Source organism: Rhinoderma darwinii, chromosome 8, assembly GCF_050947455.1.
Source record: "Rhinoderma darwinii isolate aRhiDar2 chromosome 8, aRhiDar2.hap1, whole genome shotgun sequence".
Taxonomy (NCBI): domain Eukaryota; kingdom Metazoa; phylum Chordata; class Amphibia; order Anura; family Rhinodermatidae; genus Rhinoderma; species Rhinoderma darwinii.
Genome location: NC_134694.1, coordinates 4,406,393 through 4,427,040, shown reverse-complemented (window position 1 = coordinate 4,427,040; position 20,648 = coordinate 4,406,393). Strand labels below are relative to the sequence as shown.

The 20,648-nt window shown below is 42.8% G+C and overlaps 1 protein-coding gene across 1 annotated transcript in view; it reads left to right on the top strand.

Moving 5' to 3' along the window:
• Positions 1-10,000, top strand: part of TTF1 (transcription termination factor 1) — a 32,491-nt gene extending 22,491 nt beyond the window's left edge. Inside the window, exons 9-12 of the mRNA XM_075834543.1 lie at positions 5,261-5,412; positions 7,503-7,585; positions 9,025-9,104; positions 9,196-10,000. Of these exons, the coding sequence (XP_075690658.1) occupies positions 5,261-5,412; positions 7,503-7,585; positions 9,025-9,104; positions 9,196-9,276 (396 nt within the window). The 3' untranslated portion in view covers positions 9,277-10,000. The remainder of the gene's footprint in view (positions 1-5,260; positions 5,413-7,502; positions 7,586-9,024; positions 9,105-9,195) is intronic.
• Positions 10,001-20,648: the final 10,648 nt, after the last annotated feature.

Sequence of the window (20,648 nt, the reverse complement as noted above, 5' to 3'; positions counted from 1 at the left end):
GCGGGGTTCGGGTGTCGGTCCCTCACCGATGATAGACTGATGACCTCTGCAGTGGATAGGTCATCGGTTGTCCAGTAGTGGACAAATCCCTTTAAAACTTTCTCCTGAGCTAACGAGAAGATCACTGAAATGATGTTTGCCGGTCATTTTGTGGCAGGGCTGAAATGCAGTGAAAATGTTTTTATTTTTTTAAAATAAGTAAATTTTTATGGCAAGGAATGACTTTGCAATTAATTACAATTCATCTGATCACTCTTCATAACAATCTAGAGTTAATGCAAATTCTCACTATAAACACGGAAGCAGCAGACATTGTGAAATCCAAAATTTATGCCAGTCTCAAAACTTTTTGCCAGGACTGTACCTATTGACAAGAATATAACTACTGTAATACTTTATAATGTTCCCCACATGGACTAGGATTTAACTGGGCATATACTGCCCACTATGTATAAGAATATAACTACTATAATACTGCCCACTATGTATAAGAATATAATTACTATAATACTGCCTCTATATACAAGGATATAACTACTATAATACTGCCCCCTGTATACAAGAATATAACTACTATAATACTGCCTCCTATATACAAGAATATAACTACTATAATACTGCCTCTATATACAAGGATATAACTACTATAATACTGCCCCCTGTATACAAGAATATAACTACTATAATACTGCCTCCTATATACAAGAATATAACTACTATAATACTGCCTCTATATACAAGGATATAACTACTATAATACTGCCTCCTATATACAAGAATATAACTACTATAATACCGCTCCTATATACAAGAATATAACTACTATAATACTGCTCCTATATACAAGAATATAACTACTATAATACTGCTCCTATATACAAGAATATAACTACTATAATACTGCAACTATATACAAGAATATAACTACTATAATACTGCCCCCTATATACAAGAACATAACTACTATAATACTGCCCCTATATACAAGAATATAATTACTATAATACTGCCCTCTGTATACAAGAATATAACTACTATAATACTGCCCCATTATACAAGAATATAACCACTATAATACTGCCCCTATATACAAGAATATAACTACTATAATACTGCCCCCTATATACAAGAATATAACTACTATAATACTGCCCACTATGTATAAGAATATAACTACTATAATACTGCTCCTATATACAAGAATATAACTACTATAATACTGCCCCCTATATACAAGAATATAACTACTATAATACTGCCTCTATATACAAGAATATTACTACTATAATACTGCCCACTATGTATAAGAATATAACTACTATAATACTGCCCCCTATATACAAGAATATAACTACTATAATACTGCCCACTATGTATAAGAATATAACTACTATAATACTGTTCCCTATATACAAGAATATAACTACTATAATACTGCCCCTATATACAAGAATATAACTACTATAATACTGCCCACTATGTATAAGAATATAACTACTATAATACTGCCCCCTATATACAAGAATATAACTACTATAACACTGCTCCTATATACAAGAATATAACTACTATAATACTGCTCCTATATACAAGAATATAACTACTATAATACTGCTCCTATAAACAAGAATATAACTACTATAATACTGCTCCTATATACAAGAATATAACTACTATAATACTGCCCCCTATATACAAGAATATAACTACTATAATACTGCCTCTATATACAAGAATATAACTACTATAATACTGCCCACTATGTATAAGAATATAACTACTATAATACTGTTCCCTATATACAAGAATATAACTACTATAATACTGCTCCTATATAGAATATATCTACTATAATACTGCCCCTATATACAAGAATATAACTACTATAATACTGCCTCTATATACAAGAATATAACTACTATAATACTGCCCCCTATATACAAGAATATAACTACTATAATACTGCTCCTATATACAAGAATATAACTACTATAATACTGCCCCCTATATACAAGAATATAACTACTATAATACTGCCCCCTATATACAAGAATATAACTACTATAATACTGCCCCCTATATACAAGAATATAACTACTATAATACTGCTCCTATATACAAGAATATAACTACTATAATACTGCTCCTATATACAAGAATATAACTACTATAATACTGACTCCTATATACAAGAATATAACTACTATAATACTGCTCCTATATACAAGAATATAACTACTATAATACTGCCCCTATATACAAGAATATAACTACTATAATACTGCTCCTATATACAAGAATATAACTACTATAATACTGCCCCCTATATACAAGAATATAACTACTATAATACTGACCCTATATACAAGAATATAATTACTATAATACTGCCCCCTATATACAAGAATATAACTACTATAATACTGCCTCCTATATACAAGAATATAACTACTATAATACTGACCCTATATACAAGAATATAACTACTATAATACTGCCCCTATATATAAGAATATAACTACTATAATACTGACCCTATATACAAGAATATAATTACTATAATACTGCTCCCTATATACAAGAATATAACTACTATAATACTGCTCCTATATACAAGAATATATCTACTATAATACTGCTCCCTATATACAAGAATATAACTACTATAATACTGCTCCTATATACAAGAATATAACTACTATAATATTGCTCCTATATACAAGAATATAACTACTATAATACTGTCTCCTATATACAAGAATATAACTACTATAATACTGCCCCTATATACAAGAATATAACTACTATAATACTGCTCCCTATATACAAGAATATAACTACTATAATACTGCCCCTATATACAAGAATATAACCACTATAATACTGCTCCCTATATACAAGAATATAACTACTATAATACTGCCCCTATATACAAGAATTTAACTACTATAATACTGCCCCTATATACAAGAATTTAACTACTATAATACTGCCCCTATATACAAGAATATAACTACTATAATACTGCCCCTATATACAAGAATATAACTACTATAATACTGCCCCTATATACAAGAATATAACTACTATAATACTGCTCCTATATACAAGAATATAACTACTATAATACTGTCCCCTATATACAAGAATATAACTACTATAATACTGCCCCTATATACAAGAATATAACTACTATAATACTGCTCCCTATATACAAGAATATAACTACTATAATACTGCCCCTATATACAAGAATATAACTACTATAATACTGCTCCTATATACAAGAATATAACTACTATAATACTGCCCCTATATACAAGAATAGAACTACTATAATACTGCTCCTATATACAAGAATATAACTACTATAATACTGCCCCTATATACAAGAATATAACCACTATAATACTGCCCCTATATACAAGAATATAACTACTATAATACTGCTCCCTATATACAAGAATATAACTACTATAATACTGCTCCCTATATACAAGAATATAACTACTATAATACTGCCCCTATATACAAGAATATAACTACTATAATACTGCCCCTATATACAAGAATATAACTACTATAATACTGCCCCTATATACAAGAATATAACTACTATAATACTGCCCCTATATACAAGAATATAACTACTATAATACTGCCCCCTATATACAAGAATATAACTACTATAATACTGCTCCTATATACAAGAATATAACTACTATAATACTGCCCCTATATACAAGAATATAACTGCTATAATACTGCCCCCTATATACAAGAATATTACTATAATACTGCCCCTATATACAAGAATATAACTACTATAATACTGCCCCCTATATACAAGAATATAACTACTATAATACTGCCTCCTATATACAAGACTATAACTACTATAATACTGCTCCTATATACAGGAATATAACTACTATAATACTGCCCCTATATACAAGAATAGAACTACTATAATACTGCTCCTATATACAAGAATATAACTGCTATAATACTGCTCCTATATACAAGAATATAACTACTATAATACTGCCCCCTATATACAAGAATATAACTGCTATAATACTGCCCCCTATATACAAGAATATAACTACTATAATACTGCCCCTATATACAAGAATATAACTGCTATAATACTGCCCCCTATATACAAGAATATAACTACTATAATACTGCCCCTATATACAAGAATATAACTACTATAATATTGCTCCTATATACAAGAATATAACTACTATAATACTGCCCCCTATATACAAGAATATAACTACTATAATACTGCCCCTATATACAAGAATAGAACTACTATAATACTGCTCCTATATACAAGAATATAACTGCTATAATACTGCTCCTATATACAAGAATATAACTACTATAATACTGCCCCCTATATACAAGAATATAACTACTATAATACTGCTCCTATATACAAGAATATAACTGCTATAATACTGCTCCTATATACAAGAATATATCTACTATAATACTGCCCCCTATATACAAGAATATAACTACTATAATACTGTCCCTATATACAAGAATATAACTACTATAATACTGCCACTATATACAAGAATATAACTACTATAATACTGCCCCTATATACAAGAATATAACTACTATAATACTGCTCCTATATACAAGAATATAACTGCTATAATACTGCCCCCTATATACAAGAATATAACTACTATAATACTGCCCCCTATATACAAGAATATAACTTCTATAATACTGCTCCTATATACAAGAATATAACTACTATAATACTGCTCCTATATACAAGAATATAACTACTATAATACTGCCCCCTATATACAAGAATATAACTACTATAATACTGCTCCTATATACAAGAATATAACTACTATAATACTGCTCCTATATACAAGAATATAACTGCTATAATACTGCCCCCTATATACAAGAATATAACTACTATAATACTGCCCCCTGTATACAAGAATATAACTACTATAATACTGCCCCTATATACAAGAATATAACTACTATAATACTGCCCCTATATACAAGAATATAACTACTATAATACTGCCCCTATATACAAGAATATAACTAGTATAATACTGCTCCTATATACAAGAATATAATCACTATAATACTGCCACTATATACAAGAATATAACTACTATAATACTGCTCCTATATACAAGAATATAACTACTATAATACTGCCCCCTATATTTGAGCAGCCAAATCTTTGTACTACACTTTTCTGCAGGAATCGCTGGTGACCTATCATTTCTTTTTTTATACATTGTTATTTTTCACAATATCTTATAATACGTTGTCATGTCTGATTCGCAGGCTGTATGATTCCAATATGAGGGACATTGGCGACGTGAAATGGAATGAACTGAGTAACATGCTTGGGTAAATATCATCGTGTCCTTGTTCAGTATTTGCTTTTAGATACAGACGTCTTGACTGATACGACCCGTCATAAGCACCAGATCCCACAAACTATATGTTTATGGCGATTAGAGTAGTTTATGACTTTCTACTTATGGTGGGTTTTGTCCCGTTAGTTTGGGGGGCTCTACCTATGGTCTGGATCTCTGTTTAGCCTTGGTGGCATGTGAAAGTTTGTCAGCTGCAATGCCAGGAGGTCCTGAGGGGGCAGTGCACAATTCAAAGAACACCAGAGAGAAGAGAGTCCCTACTATGGGTTAGTTCAGCGGTAGGAGACCGATGAGCTCAGTGACTCTGTCATATGTCAGTTCATGAAATTTCTGATCTGCTGGATCTGCCCCGGTCTCCTATAGGTGTTATTATCTGTTAGATCTTCGCCGGTCACCTGTAAGTGTTATCTGCTAGATCTGTCTAGGTCACCTGTTTGTTATATTATTATCTGATTTTATCTGCTCTGGTCATCTGTAAGTTTTATTATCTGCTAGATTATCCGTGGTCACTTGTAAGTATTATTATTATCTGCTAGATCTGCCCCAGTCACCTGTAAGTGTTACATGCTAGATTTGCTCCAGTCACCCCTATGTGTTGTTGTTTTTATCTGCTAGAGCTGCCCCCGTCACCTGTATTATTATCCGCTTGATTTTCTCCGGTCACCTCTATATGTTATCTGCTAGATCTGCTCTGGTCTCCTGTGAGTGTTATTATCTGCTAGAGCTGCCCTTGTCACCTGTAAGTGTTATCATCTGCTAGATCTGCCCCGGTCACCTGTAAGTGTTATTATTATCATCTGCTAGATCTGCCCCGGTCACCTGTAAGTGTTATTATTATCATCTGCTAGAACTGCCCCGGTCACCTGTAAGTGTTATTATTATCATCTGCTAGATCTGCCCCGGTCACCTGTAAGTGTTATTATTATCATCTGCTAGATCTGCCCCGGTCACCTGTAAGTGTTATTATTATCATCTGCTAGGTCTGCTCCGGTCACCTGTAAGTGTTGTTATGATCATCTGCTAGATCTGCCCGGTCACCTGTAGGTGTTATTATTGTGAAGTGGATGCGTCTAGGAGTAACAGCTCAGCCATGAAGATGTATACCACAAAACTCACAGAGCTGGGCCGCCGAATGTTGAAGGGCTTGGTGTAATTATCGCCTATCCTATGTTGTATCACTCACTACATGGATTCACACTGCCTCTGAAGTGACAGCAGCACCAGAACTGTGCGTACGGAGCTTCATGAAATGGGTTTACATAGTCGTTCACACAATCCTAAGATCAACATGCACAATGCCAAGCGGGAGCTGAAGTGGTGTAAAGCACGTCACCACTGGAGTGATAAATCCCGGCTCACAATTTAGCAGTCTCGTGCAGGAATCTTTGTTTAGCGCATGGCGCCTCCTGTAACAGGGTGATGGACGTATCTGGTGTTATTTTTCCAGGTTTGGCCCCTTGTTTCCAGTGCTGTAGAATACCAAGACATTTTACACAATTGTAGCTTCCAAATTTGTGGTAACAGTTTGGGGTTCAACCCCTTTCTTGCTCCTGCGTGACTGTGTAGAGTGCAAATAGCAAGCTCCATAAAGACATGGGGTGATGAGTTTATTGTGGAGGAACTCGAGTGGCTGCCGAGAACCCCGACTACAACCACATCCAACACCTTTGGAGTGAATTTGAATGCCAGTTGTGAGCCAGACATTCTCCAACATCAGCGCCAGACCCCACAAATAGGCACAAATTCCCACAGACTCCCCAAAATCTAGTGGTAAGCCTTCCCAGAAGAGTAGGGGGGCTGTTATAGCTCCAATAGGGGGGGACAACTCAATATTAACCCCCATGGTTCTGGAATGGGATGTCCAACTAGCTCATGTAGGAGTGATGGTCAGGGGTCCACATACTTTTGGCCATTGTATGTGAGACAAATTGGGGCATGCCGCCTGACAACTCCATGTTCAGCTGAGTCGGGTGGCAGGGCAGCCTGGCAGTAGTAATCAGATTTTTTGAAAAAAGTAATTTTTGATAAATGATGGATTCACTTTGTTGTTCGGTCTTTCAGGAACGTCCCGACAACCTGCACCCAAATACATTTTCACAAGATGAAGAAGACGGTCCCGGGCTGGAAGACTATGCGCTTATACGGTAGGTTATAGGGGGAGCTTTCCAGCTTATGAACCTCTTAAAGGCCACGTCTTGTTTGGACTATTCTGTCTAATTTAGGTGGGCGGCCCCCATTAATTAGCCGCTTGCTACATGGAGCCCCAATCCAGTGTGGAAAAGCCGGGTGACCTCTGCAACGGCAGCCATATTGGTTCTCACTGCCGCTAGTAAAAGCTGGGACTTGGCTATGGCCTAAATGCATCTTGGGAGCTGAGAACTGCGCATCACAGACAGGGAACGTCTGCTCCGGAGGCTGTCAAGTCATGCCCTTCCCCCACTGAGCCCTCTGATTGGCAGCCGACCAGACACCTACATTAATTCAGTTCCCCGACCAGACCCTTAAATAATTTGGATTCCCAACCAGAGCTGTAATTTCAGACCCCAGGACAGATCCCTAAATTAATTTTCACCCCGAATCAGACCCCCCCCCCCCCCCCCCCCCCCATATTAATCCAGACCCCAGATGTGATTCCTAAATTAATTAAACCCCTATGTACTCACTCCTCTTGGGTCTCTCTGTCTATGCTTCCGGACGGGCACCTGTTCTCCTCTGGGCACCTCTTCACTTCTGACGACCAGACCCTTAAATTCATTTTACACTCCAGACCAGACCCAAAAGAAAATATTCAGACCCTTATGTACTTCACCTCGAGGTCTCCATTTTCTCCACTTTTCTCCTGGTCGCTTCTTTTCCTCCAGGCTCCTCTTCTCCCTGCGGGCTCCTCTTCTCCCTGCGGGCCCCTCTTCTCCCTGCGGGCTCCTCTTCTCCCTGCGGGCTCCTCTTCTCCCTGCGGGCTCCTCTTCTCCCTGCGGGCTCCTCTTCTCCCTGCGGGCTCCTCTTCTCCCTGCGGGCCCCTCTTCTCCCTGCGGGCCCCTCTTCTCCCTGCGGGCCCCTCTTCTCCCTGCGGGCCCCTCTTCTCCCTGCGGGCCCCTCTTCTCCCTGCGGGCCCCTCTTCTCCCTGCGGGCGCCGACCCTCTGGGGCTCTGCTTCACGTGACTGAAGCTGCCAGTGTTGGGGGGATGTGTGTGGCGGCTGTCTTGTGAAGCAGGGCCCCAGCGTTGGTTTCCTTGGGGAAGAGAAATGGCCCTACAATATAATGGGACCCGTTACTTTTGCAAAATTAACTTCCGCCGGGGATAATTTTATTTGGGCGGCAGCGGACGGGCCTCTTATTTTTGTGGCCGGACCCCTGCTGTACTGCCCTGATGGCAGTTCTGCAGCTCCCACTTAACCGGCTCGAGGTCAGGCTAGATTGCGGCTAGAGCCGCAATCCCAGCTTTGTTTTAAGAGAAGGCTATTCCCTGCGTCGTGGTAGCGCCCTCTACAGTCTCGGGTAATTTTCAGATCGATGCTCATTTTATTTATTTTTTACAGCAAGTCATTTAACCGATTCATTCCCTGTCATGTACCTCCCGTTTAGAAATTGTGGATTACTTGTACTGTAACACCTTGAAAAAACTGGAAGCCAAGTTGTCTGTTGTGAAGGAATACCCCATAGAGGTACGTAGTGATGCCAGCTCTTCATTGGCAGAAAACCGTGTTCCTGTTCTCGCTTGCAAATCTCACTTTCGTGTTTCTTACACCTCCGCAGCCTGAGACGAAAGACGAGTTCTTAATCCGCGAAATGTTTTGTGAATGCGCTGAATCCGTGCGAATGTTGGAGCTCATGTAGTCTCACTGCCTGGACATCCCGAGGACCCCCACGCCGAAACGCCTCATTCACTGATGCCTGTGTCTAACCTAAAGCATAGCTCTACTTTTTATTGAATTGCTATACAAATCTTGCACAGATTGTGAGTAATGTCATGTATTATACTCCAGTCACATACAAAGCTGCATTCCAAATTCTTTTGTCAGCTTTTAGAAGTGATTGGAGGCAATTTGTTCCAACGCAGTGCATTGAGGAAGATTGCATCTTCAATACTATATCTCCTCTAACAAACAAGGAATGAGTCAAATTTTGAATGCAGCTTTGGATGTGACTGAAGTATAATTACTACAGTAGTAAAGCAATGCTACATCCTCCCTGAATTTATAGATTGTGTACATTTGTATATATTGTTTTCAGATACAAGATATTATTTTTGTGTTCTTTGTAAAAATGTTTAAAACTAAAGCGTAAATGACTATTTTATAATGAGCTGAACGACACTTTATTTTCGGATCTTTAGCCCCGTAGAGTATGTGGATTATCTGTAATATGGGGGTTGCAGCACTCCGACCACTAATGCCTTGTCTGATGATGTCATCAGTATTTTACAATGATAATGATAGTAATGAGAATGTTATCTATGGGGCCTAATGTTATGTTCAGAAGGTATATTCACCTTTGAACCCTGTTTTACGGTTTATATGTAGATATAATGTACATAAAAATGTTTAGTTACTTTGTATTATATTACTGATCCTGAGTTACATCCTCTATTATTTCCCAGAGCTGCACTCACTATTCTGCTGGTGGAGTCACTTTGTACATACATTACATTACTTATCCTGTACTGATCCTGAGTTACATCCTGTATTATACTCCAGAGCTGCACTCACTATTCTGCTGGTGGAGTCACTGTGTACATACATTACATATCCTGTACTGATCCTGAGTTATATCCTGTATTATACTCCAGAGCTGCACTCACTATTCTGCTGGTGGGGTCACTGTGTACATACATTACATTACTTATCCTGTACTGATCCTGAGTTACATCCTGTATTATACTCCAGAGCTGCACTCACTATTCTGCTGGTGGAGTCACTGTGTACATACATTACATTACTTATCCTGTACTGATCCTGAGTTACATCCTGTATTATACTCCAGAGCTGCACTCACTATTCTGCTGGTGGAGTCACTGTGTACATACATTACATTACTTATCCTGTACTGATCCTGAGTTATATCCTGTATTATACTCCAGAGCTGCACACACTATTCTGCTGGTGGAGTCACTGTGTACATTACATTACTTATCCTGTACTGATCCTGAGTTATATCCTGTATTATACTCCAGAGCTGCACTCACTATTCTGCTGGTGGAGTCACTGTGTACATACATTACATTACTTATCCTGTACTGATCCTGAGTTATATCCTGTATTATACTCCAGAGCTGCACTCACTATTCTGCTGGTGGAGTCACTGTGTACATATATTACATTACTTATCCTGTACTGATCCTGAGTTATATCCTGTATTATACTCCAGAGCTGCACTCACTATTCTGCTGGTGGAGTCACTGTGTATATACATTACATTACTTATCCTGTACTGATCCTGAGTTATATCCTGTATTATACTCCAGAGCTGAACTCCCTATTCTGCTGGTGGAGTCACTGTGTACATACATTACATTACTTATCCTGTACTGATCCTGAGTTACATCCTGTATTATACTCCAGAGCTGCACTTACTATTCTGCTGGTGGAGTCACTGTGTACATACATTACATCACTTATCCTGTATTATACTCCAGAGCTGCACTCACTATTCTGCTGGTGGAGTCACTGTGTACATACATTACATTACTTATCCTGTACTGATCCTGAATTACATCCTGTATTATACTCCAGAGCTGCACTCACTATTCTGCTGGTGGAGTCACTGTGTACATACATTACATGACTTATCCTGTACTGATCCTGAGTTATGTCCTGTATTATACTCCAGAGCTGCACTCACTATTCTGCTGGTGGAGTCACTGTGTACATACATTACATTACTTATCCTGTACTGATCCTGAGTTATGTCCTTTATTATACTCCAGAGCTGCACTCACTATTCTGCTGGTGGAGTCACTGTGTACATACATTACTGATCCTGTACTGATCCTGAGTTATATCATGTATTATACTCCAGAGCTGCACTCACTATTCTGCTGGTGGAGTCACTGTGTACATACATTACATTACTTATCCTGTATTATACTCCAGAGCTGCACTCACTATTCTGCTGGTGGAGTCACTGTGTACATACATTACTTTTCCTGTACTGATCCTGAGTTACATCCTGTATTATACTCCAGAGCTGCACTCACTATTCAGCTGGTGGGGTCACTGTGTACATACATTACATTACTGATCCTGTACTGATCCTGAGTTATATCCTGTATTATACTCCAGAGCTGCACTTACTACTCTGGTTATTTACATTCTGTGAAGTGTTGGTCTCTGTACAGTCACAGCATTGTAGGAGTACACCTAAGCTGTTATGGGTATGTCTGTCCACAAGCTTGCTGACTGTTTCCAATGACTACCAGCAGAATAGTGACTGCAGCTCTGGACTATAATACAGTCATATCCCTCTCATCCATGCCATCAGGACTAGCATTAGATGTATATATTTTCCTCTGATAGGATCTGTGAACCCGACAAGGACATTTTTTTTTTTAATTTGAATGTTGTTCCTTATTGTATTTGCCTTGGCCTGAAAGAGAAGTTGGTAGGACCATCTTTTGTGGGTTTCTTCCCATCTCCGGTTACTTTGTAGGATCTCTGCAGCAGTAAGGCGGAGAGGTGGGAGATGGTCAAGGAGAGGATTCTTACGCCAGTTCTGTTGACCGCGCCATGACCGTGTTGGCAGCATCAGGAGTACAGCAGTCCGTTATTCTCTGGCTGTGACGCAGCGTTGCCGGCGCTCTACCTCCTCACCATCCTTCTGATGTCCTGGACATCCGTGTGCCAGGGGGCCATCACCCATGTGATCTGGTCTTAGAAGTGTCCGGATCCCCATATATATGAGACACTGCGGATTTTCCGCAACAGATTTAATTACGGCGTTGGTGTTTTTTTTACGACGTTTAAATAATCCGCTAACTTTATTTTTTGGGTCATTACGATTGCGGGGATTCCTTATATGTGTCGTTTTTTTTATACTTTTACTAAATAAAACCAAAACGTGAATTTTTATTTCACGTTAATTATTTTTTTAGTCCCACTAGGGACTTCACTGTGCGATCTCTTGATCGCAGATATAATGCTTTGGTATACTCCATAAAGTGTAAAACTGACAGGCATCTATTAGGCCATGTCTCTGGCAACTCTTAATAGGCATATAGCCTGGGGGCCTATGTTAGGGACCCCCGGCTGCCATGGCACCCCATCGGATCCCCGCAATTTCATTTGTGGGCCGCCGATGGGTGACAGAGAGAGTTCCCTCCCTCTGTAAACAACTGAAATGCAGCGGTCGCTAAAGACCGCGGCATTAGAGGGGTTAAACGGCCGCAATCGAAGTAAACTTCGATCGCTACCGTTGGAGCAGGAGCCCGGCTGTCATCAGACAGCCGATCCCCCGCTCCAGCCCGCACAGGAGACCCGTGCAAGACGTTGATTAGGCCACCGTTTTTCACGGCGGCCTAGAATAAAGCCCCTTAATGACCGTTGTGAAAGGGTGTATCGGCGGTCATTAAGGGGCTAACAGACTTTTTTTATTTTTTTTTCCTCCCCGCCTTCCAAGACCCATCAATTTTTTTTATTTTTCCGTCAGTGGAGCGGTGTGGGGGCCTATTTGTTGCGGGGGGGGGGGGGGGGGGGGTTTGTAGTTTCTATTGGTAGCCTTTAAATGACCATATAATGTACCGGGAAATGGAAAAAGAATTCTTTGCTGAAATTGGGAAAGACTGTGACTCCATTGTTTTTTAGGTTTCGCTTTTACGGCTTTCGCTGTGCGTTAAAAACGACAATTTTAGCTTTTATTCTGCGGCTCAATGCGATTACGGTGATATCGAAGGGATATAGATTTTCTTTATATTTGACTATTATTTTTTTATTTTTTTACGTTCTTGTTAAAAAAAATAAAAAAAAAAAATCGTTTTGTGTCGCCTTTATTCTGAGAGCCAGAACTTTTTTTTTCCGTGGATTGAGGGGCGGGAGGGCTGATTTTTTTTTGCGGGACGAGCTGTAGTTCTTACTGGTACGTACAACTATTTGATCACTCGTTCTAAGAATTTTTTGCACCGCTAAGTTGACCTAAAAAAAAACAATGATCTGTAGAGGAGAAAAAGAAAATGCACGGCGCCACCATAGTGCGGATAAAAAGGGTAAAAACAAAACACAAGGTGAGAATTGCGCTCACCTATAGGAGTTGTGCTAGGTCAGGCACAACTCTGATGTGTGCATGGGTTAATAGAGGAATAGCAAGGATTGTTACCGCCAGAATAATGCGACTGCGCTATTGATTCCATCGGAAACCAGCCGGAATGGTGACAAACAGAAAGCATTAGCGATGTTTCTGTCACCATTGAGATCAATGGTGACTGAAACGGAAGCTGTGGTTTCACTTTCCGTTGCGGGGTTCACCCGACGGAAACCTCTGACGGAACCCCGGAACGGAAAGCCAACGGTGATGTGAACAGGCCCATATATACACAGCACATCAGATAAAGCAGAAGAAAAAACCGCCAAATCTGTATAGGTCAAAGATCAGGGATGACGTCCGTGTATGAAAACGTAACAGAAACGTACAATAAAGTCATGAGTGCGATCAATGTAAGGAAATAAGTGTAAGACGGTGGGTGAGATTAAAAGCATATATAAAAAAAGAGAACGATCTATGTATTTTTATATAATTTTTACATATATATAATCTCAGAATACACCTCAGCTGCTGCAGAACCTCAAAATACACACCCCACATGCGGCAGAGCCTCAGAATACACACCTCAGCTGCTGCAGAACCTCAGAACACACCTCAGCTTCTGTAGAACCTCATAATACACCTCAGCTGCTGCAGAACCTCAGAACACACCTCAGCTTCTGTAGAACCTCATAATACACCTCAGCTGCTGCAGATCCTCAATACACACCTCAGCTGCTGCAGAACCTCAGAACACACCTCAGCTGCTGCAGAACCTCAGAACACACCTCAGCTTCTGTAGAACCTCATACTACACACCTCAGCTGCTGCAGAACCTCAACACACCTCAGCTTCTGTAGAACCTCATACTACACACCTCAGCTGCTGCAGAACCTCAGAACACACCTCAGCTTCTGTAGAACCTCATAATACACCTCAGCTGCTGCAGAACCTCAGAACACACCTCAGCTTCTGTAGAACCTCAATACACCTCAGCTGCTGCAGATCCTCAATACACACCTCAGCTGCTGCAGAACCTCAGAACACACCTCAGCTGCTGCAGAACCTCAGAACACACCTCAGCTTCTGTAGAACCTCATACTACACACCTCAGCTGCTGCAGAACCTCAACACACCTCAGCTTCTGTAGAACCTCATACTACACACCTCAGCTGCTGCAGAACCTCAGAACACACCTCAGCTTCTGTAGAACCTCACACTACACACCTCAGCTGCTGCAGAACCTCAACACACCTCAGCTTCTGTAGAACCTCATACTACACACCTCAGCTGCTGCAGAACCTCAGAACACACCTCAGCTTCTGTAGAACCTCATAATACACCTCAGCTGCTGCAGAACCTCAATACACTCCTCAGCTGCTGCAGAACCTCAGAACACACCTCAGCTTCTGTAGAACCTCATAATACACACCTCAGCTGCTGTAGAACCTCATAATACACACCTCAGCTGCTGCAGAACCTCAGAATACACCTCAGCTGCTGCAGAACCTCAGAATACACCTCAGCTGCTGCAGAACCTCATAATACACCTCAGCTGCTGCAGATCCTCAATACACACCTCAGCTGCTGCAGAACCTCAGAACACACCTCAGCTGCTGCAGAACCTCAGAACACACCTCAGCTTCTGTAGAACCTCATACTACACACCTCAGCTGCTGCAGAACCTCAACACACCTCAGCTTCTGTAGAACCTCATACTACACACCTCAGCTGCTGCAGAACCTCAGAACACACCTCAGCTTCTGTAGAACCTCATACTACACACCTCAGCTGCTGCAGAACCTCAACACACCTCAGCTTCTGTAGAACCTCATACTACACACCTCAGCTGCTGCAGAACCTCAGAACACACCTCAGCTTCTGTAGAACCTCATAATACACCTCAGCTGCTGCAGAACCTCAATACACTCCTCAGCTGCTGCAGAACCTCAGAACACACCTCAGCTTCTGTAGAACCTCATAATACACACCTCAGCTGCTGTAGAACCTCATAATACACACCTCAGCTGCTGCAGAACCTCAGAATACACCTCAGCTGCTGCAGAACCTCATAATACACACCTCAGCTGCTGTAGAACCTCATAATACACACCTCAGCTGCTGCAGAACCTCAGAATACACCTCAGCTGCTGCAGAACCTCAGAATACACCTCAGCTGCTGCAGGACCTCAAAATACACACCTCAGCTGCTGTAGAACTTCAGAATACACACCAGCTGCTGCAGAACCTCAGAATACACACCTCAGCTGCTGCAGAACCTCAGAATACACTTCAGCTGCTGTAGAACCTCAGAATACACACCTCAGCTGCGGACATTAAAAACTGCGGAGCTTTGTTAAAAAGGGCTTTTTACAGCGATTAGTGGCGGGACTGTACCAGGGACTGCCTGTGGATGTATCTACCTGCTGTGACCCCCAGCGATCAACTTTGATCTGAGGAGAAACCTGGCAGCAAGTGTTCCGTTTCCCTGCAGCGCCACCACAGGGCAAATGAAGGATTACAGTGCCCATTCATATTAATGTGTTGACTGTGTAATACAGGACAGGTGCTCCAGAGACACCGCTGCCCAAGAGATGATGAGGATCCTGAACGTAGAACCCCCCCTTTAAAGCAATCCTTAAAGACACGGTACCCCATTATGAAGAGGACAGTTTCTCCTGCTCTCCGCACACTTTGTTAGTATTCACAATAAGGGTATGTTCACACGGCTTATTTTCGTCCGTGTATCGGTCCGCAAACGGCCGAAAAATCGGAAACAGGACGCCTCCAAATATATGGCCGTTGATTTCAATGGGAAAAACAGCGTTCTGTTCTGACGGGCCGTTTTTAAAATTGGCCGCGTAAAAAAATGCCCGCGAAAAAGAAGCGCATGTCACTTCTTGAGCCGTTTTTCATTGACGCTATAGAAAAACAGGTCCAAAAACGGCCGTGAAAATCGCAAGTTGCTTAAAAAACGGCTGAAAATCAGGAGCTGGTTTCCCTTGAATACAGCTCCGTATTTTCAGCCGTTTTTTAGTACGCGTGTGAACAAAGCCTAAGGCGGGATTCACACGACCGGGTCGCGTCCGAGCCCGAGTGCCGGCCGGTAAAATCGGCCATTCTGCCCGGCCGGTTTGCATAAAGTTATGCATCCGTGCCGGGCCGATCCGGACAGTGACATCATCGGCAACTCCTGAAGGGGAATCCCCATGTGTTCGGGGATTCCGCTTCTGGAGTTTCCCCTGATGTCACTGCCCAGATATGGACAGAGACATCAAGCGCTCTGTCCAGGAGCGGAATCCCCGAACACAGGGGGATTCCGCTCCTTCAAGGAGCTAAGTGCGGCTAGCACATAGCAGAGCGGGGAGATACCTCCCCGCTCTGCTATAGTGGCGTCGCTACAGTAGTAGCAGCCGCAGCAGCTGCTGCAGCTGCTAGCGGCGCCATCAAAGGTGTCGCCGGGCCAGGGCGCTTTTAACAAGCAGGAGAAGGGAGCCAGCGCAGCGCTCCCTCCACCTGCTGTACACCCCGGCCCTGCCACACCGTGTACAGCGATGCCATTCGTCAGAATGGCATCAACTCCTCCTCCTCACATGCACTCTGCGCTGTGAGGAGGAGGAGATAGAGCGCAAGAGCCGGAAAACTCGGCCGTCACTCGGGACACATCCCGGTGATGGCCGGGTATTACCCGGCCCCATAGACTTCTATGGGAGCCGGGCGGCTGGGTACCCGGGCGAAGATAGAGCATGTCCTATTTTTTGACGGGCGGTTTTCCCGGCCGTCAAAAAATCGGCCGTGTGAATAGCCCCATTAGGAGTATATTATTCCTAATGCAGCCGGGTGCCGGCCGATTTATGAACGGCCGGCACCCGGCCGGGAAACCCTGCCGTGTGAATGAGGCCTAAGGCCTCATTCACACGGCAGGGTTTCCCGGCCGGGTGCCGGCCGTTCATAAATCGGCCGGCACCCGGCTGCATTAGGAATAATAGACCCCTAATGGGGCTATTCACACGACCGATTTTTTGACGGCCGGGAAATCCGGCCGTCAAAAAATAGGACATGCTCTATCTTTGCCCGGGCACCCGGCCGCCCGGCTCCCATAGAAGTCTATGGGGCCGGGTATTACACGGCCATCACCGGAATGTGTTCCGAGTGATGGCCGGGTTTCCCGGCGGTTGCGCTCTATCTCCTCCTCCTCACAGCGCAGAGTGCATGTGAGGAGGAGGAGTTGATGCCATTCTGACGAATGGCATCGCTGTACACTGTGTTGCAGGGCCGGGGTGTACAGCAGGAGGAGGGAGCGCTGCGCTGGCTCCCTTCCCCTGCTTGTTAAAAGCACCCTGGCTCGGCGACACCTTCGATGGCGCCGCTAGTAGCAGCAGCTGCTGCCGCTGGCGGCTGCTACTACTGCAGCGACGCCACTATAGCAGAGCAGGGAGGTATCTCCCCGCTCTGCTATGTGCTAGCCGCACTTTAGCTCCTTGAAGGAGCGGAATCCCTGTGTTTTCGGGGATTCCGCTCCTGGACAGAGCGCTTGATGTCTCTGTCCATATCTGGGCAGTGACATCAGGGGAAACTCCTGAAGCGGAATCCCCGAACACATGGGGATTCCCCTTCAGGAGCTGCCGCTGATGTCACTGTCCGGATCTGCCCGGCCCGGCACGGATGCATAACTTTATGCAAACCGGCCGGGCAAAATGGCCGATTTTACCGGCCGATACTCGGGCTCGGGAACGACCCGGTCGTGTGAATCCCGCCTAAGTACCACTCCAGCTTCTTACGGGTTATGGGGCTCTGTAAAGGGCAACAGATTGGGAGAGGAGACGTTATACGGATATTATCTAAAAAAGAAACGGTATATATATATTTTTATTAAACGCCGTCACCTTGTGGGGTTCATATAGAGCTAGATCTCACCTGCTGCATTGGGACGTGACAGTAGAATTTCTCTAGATTTTTTTATTATTATTTTGTCTAGAACGTTTTTAGGGTTTTCCATGTCGAGTCCATTGATTGGTCACCTCTGATCGCAGGATCACACATGATCGGGTCAGATCACACGCTCTTATATAAAGTCTCTCTAGTACGCTTTAGCGGTAGAATTAATAACCCTGACGCCAGGTGTAAAAGGTGCCAACAGGAGGCGCTATTTGAAGCACCTGGGCACATATACAAAATGTATAACATCCCCCCCACTTATTTATTTATAGCTGTTACATTATGGGGCAGAGGGGGCATTGGGTCCAGGCGACTGTGCCCCAATAGTTACACCCCTAGTGCCATCTTCATATATAGTCTCCACAGTCTATAGAAAGAGCTGCCCAAAATTGAAGGTTCTCTTGAAGTATGAAAGATCTGTCCCTTCCCCTGTGCTGCAGATGTAGCAGGGTTGTATGTGTATAGTGCAGAGCTGTGTGTGTCAGGTGTGTGTTTGGTGCAAAGCTGTGTGTGTCAGGTGTGTGTGTATGGTGCACAGTTGTATTTGTCAGGCGGTGCAGAGCTGTGTGTCAGGTGTATGGTGCAGAGCTGTGTGTATGGTGCAGAGCTGTGTGTATGGTGCAGAGCTGTGCAGAGCTGTGTGTATGGTGCAGAGCTGTGTTTGTCAGGTGTATAGTGTAGAGCTGTATGTATGGTGCAGAGCTGTGTGTATAGTGCAGAGCTGTATGTATAGTGCAGAGCTGTGTGTATAGTGCAGAGCTGTATGTATAGTGCAGAGCTGTGTGTATGGTGCAGAGCTGTGTGTATAGTGCAGAGCTGTGTGTGTGGTGCAGAGATGTGTGTCAGGTGTATAGTGCAGAGCTGTGTGTCAGGTGTATGGTGCAGAGCTGTGTGTATAGTGCAGAGCTGTGTGTATAGTGCAGAGCTGTATGTATAGTGCAGAGCTGTGTGTATAGTGCAGAGCTGTGTGTATAGTGCAGAGCTGTGTGTATAGTGCAGAGCTGTGTGTATAGTGCAGAGCTGTATGTATAGTGCAGAGCTGTATGTATAGTGCAGAGCTGTGTGTATAGTGCAGAGCTGTGTGTATAGTGCAGAGCTGTGTGTATGGTGCAGAGCTGTGTGTATGGTGCAGAGCTGTGTGTATGGTGCAGAGCTGTGTATATAGTGCAGAGCTGTGTGTATAGTGCAGAGCTGTATGTATAGTGCAGAGCTGTGTGTATAGTGCAGAGCTGTGTGTATAGTGCAGAGCTGTGTGTATAGTGCAGAGCTGTGTGTATGGTGCAGAGCTGTATGTATGGTGCAGAGCTGTATGTATGGTGCAGAGCTGTGTGTATAGTGCAGAGCTGTGTGTATAGTGCAGAGCTGTGTGTATAGTGCAGAGCTGTGTGTATGGTGCAGAGCTGTGTGTGGTGCAGAGCTGTGTGTATGGTGCAGAGCTGTGTGTATGGTGCAGAGCTGTATGTATGGTGCAGAGCTGTGTGTATGGTGCAGAGCTGTGTGTATGGTGCAGAGCTGTGTGTATGGTGCAGAGCTGTATGTATGGTGCAGGGCTGTGTTTGTCAGGCGGTGCAGAGCTGTGTGTATGGTGCAGAGCTGTGTGTATAGTGCAGAGCTGTGTGTATAGTGCAGAGCTGTATGTATGGTGCAGAGCTGTGTGTATAGTGCAGAGCTGTGTGTATAGTGCAGAGCTGTGTGTATAGTGCAGAGCTGTATGTATAGTGCAGAGCTGTATGTATAGTGCAGAGCTGTATGTATAGTGCAGAGCTGTATGTATGGTGCAGAGCTGTATGTATGGTGCAGAGCTGTGTGGGTGGTGCAGAGCTGTATGTATGGTGCAGAGCTGTGTGGGTGGTGCAGAGCTGTATGTATGGTGCAGAGCTGTGTGGGTGGTGCAGAGCTGTGTGTATAGTGCAGAGCTGTGTGTATGGTGCAGAGCTGTATGGGTGGTGCAGAGCTGTATGTATGGTGCAGAGCTGTGTGGGTGGTGCAGAGCTGTATGTATGGTGCAGAGCTGTATGTATGGTGCAGAGCTGTGTGGG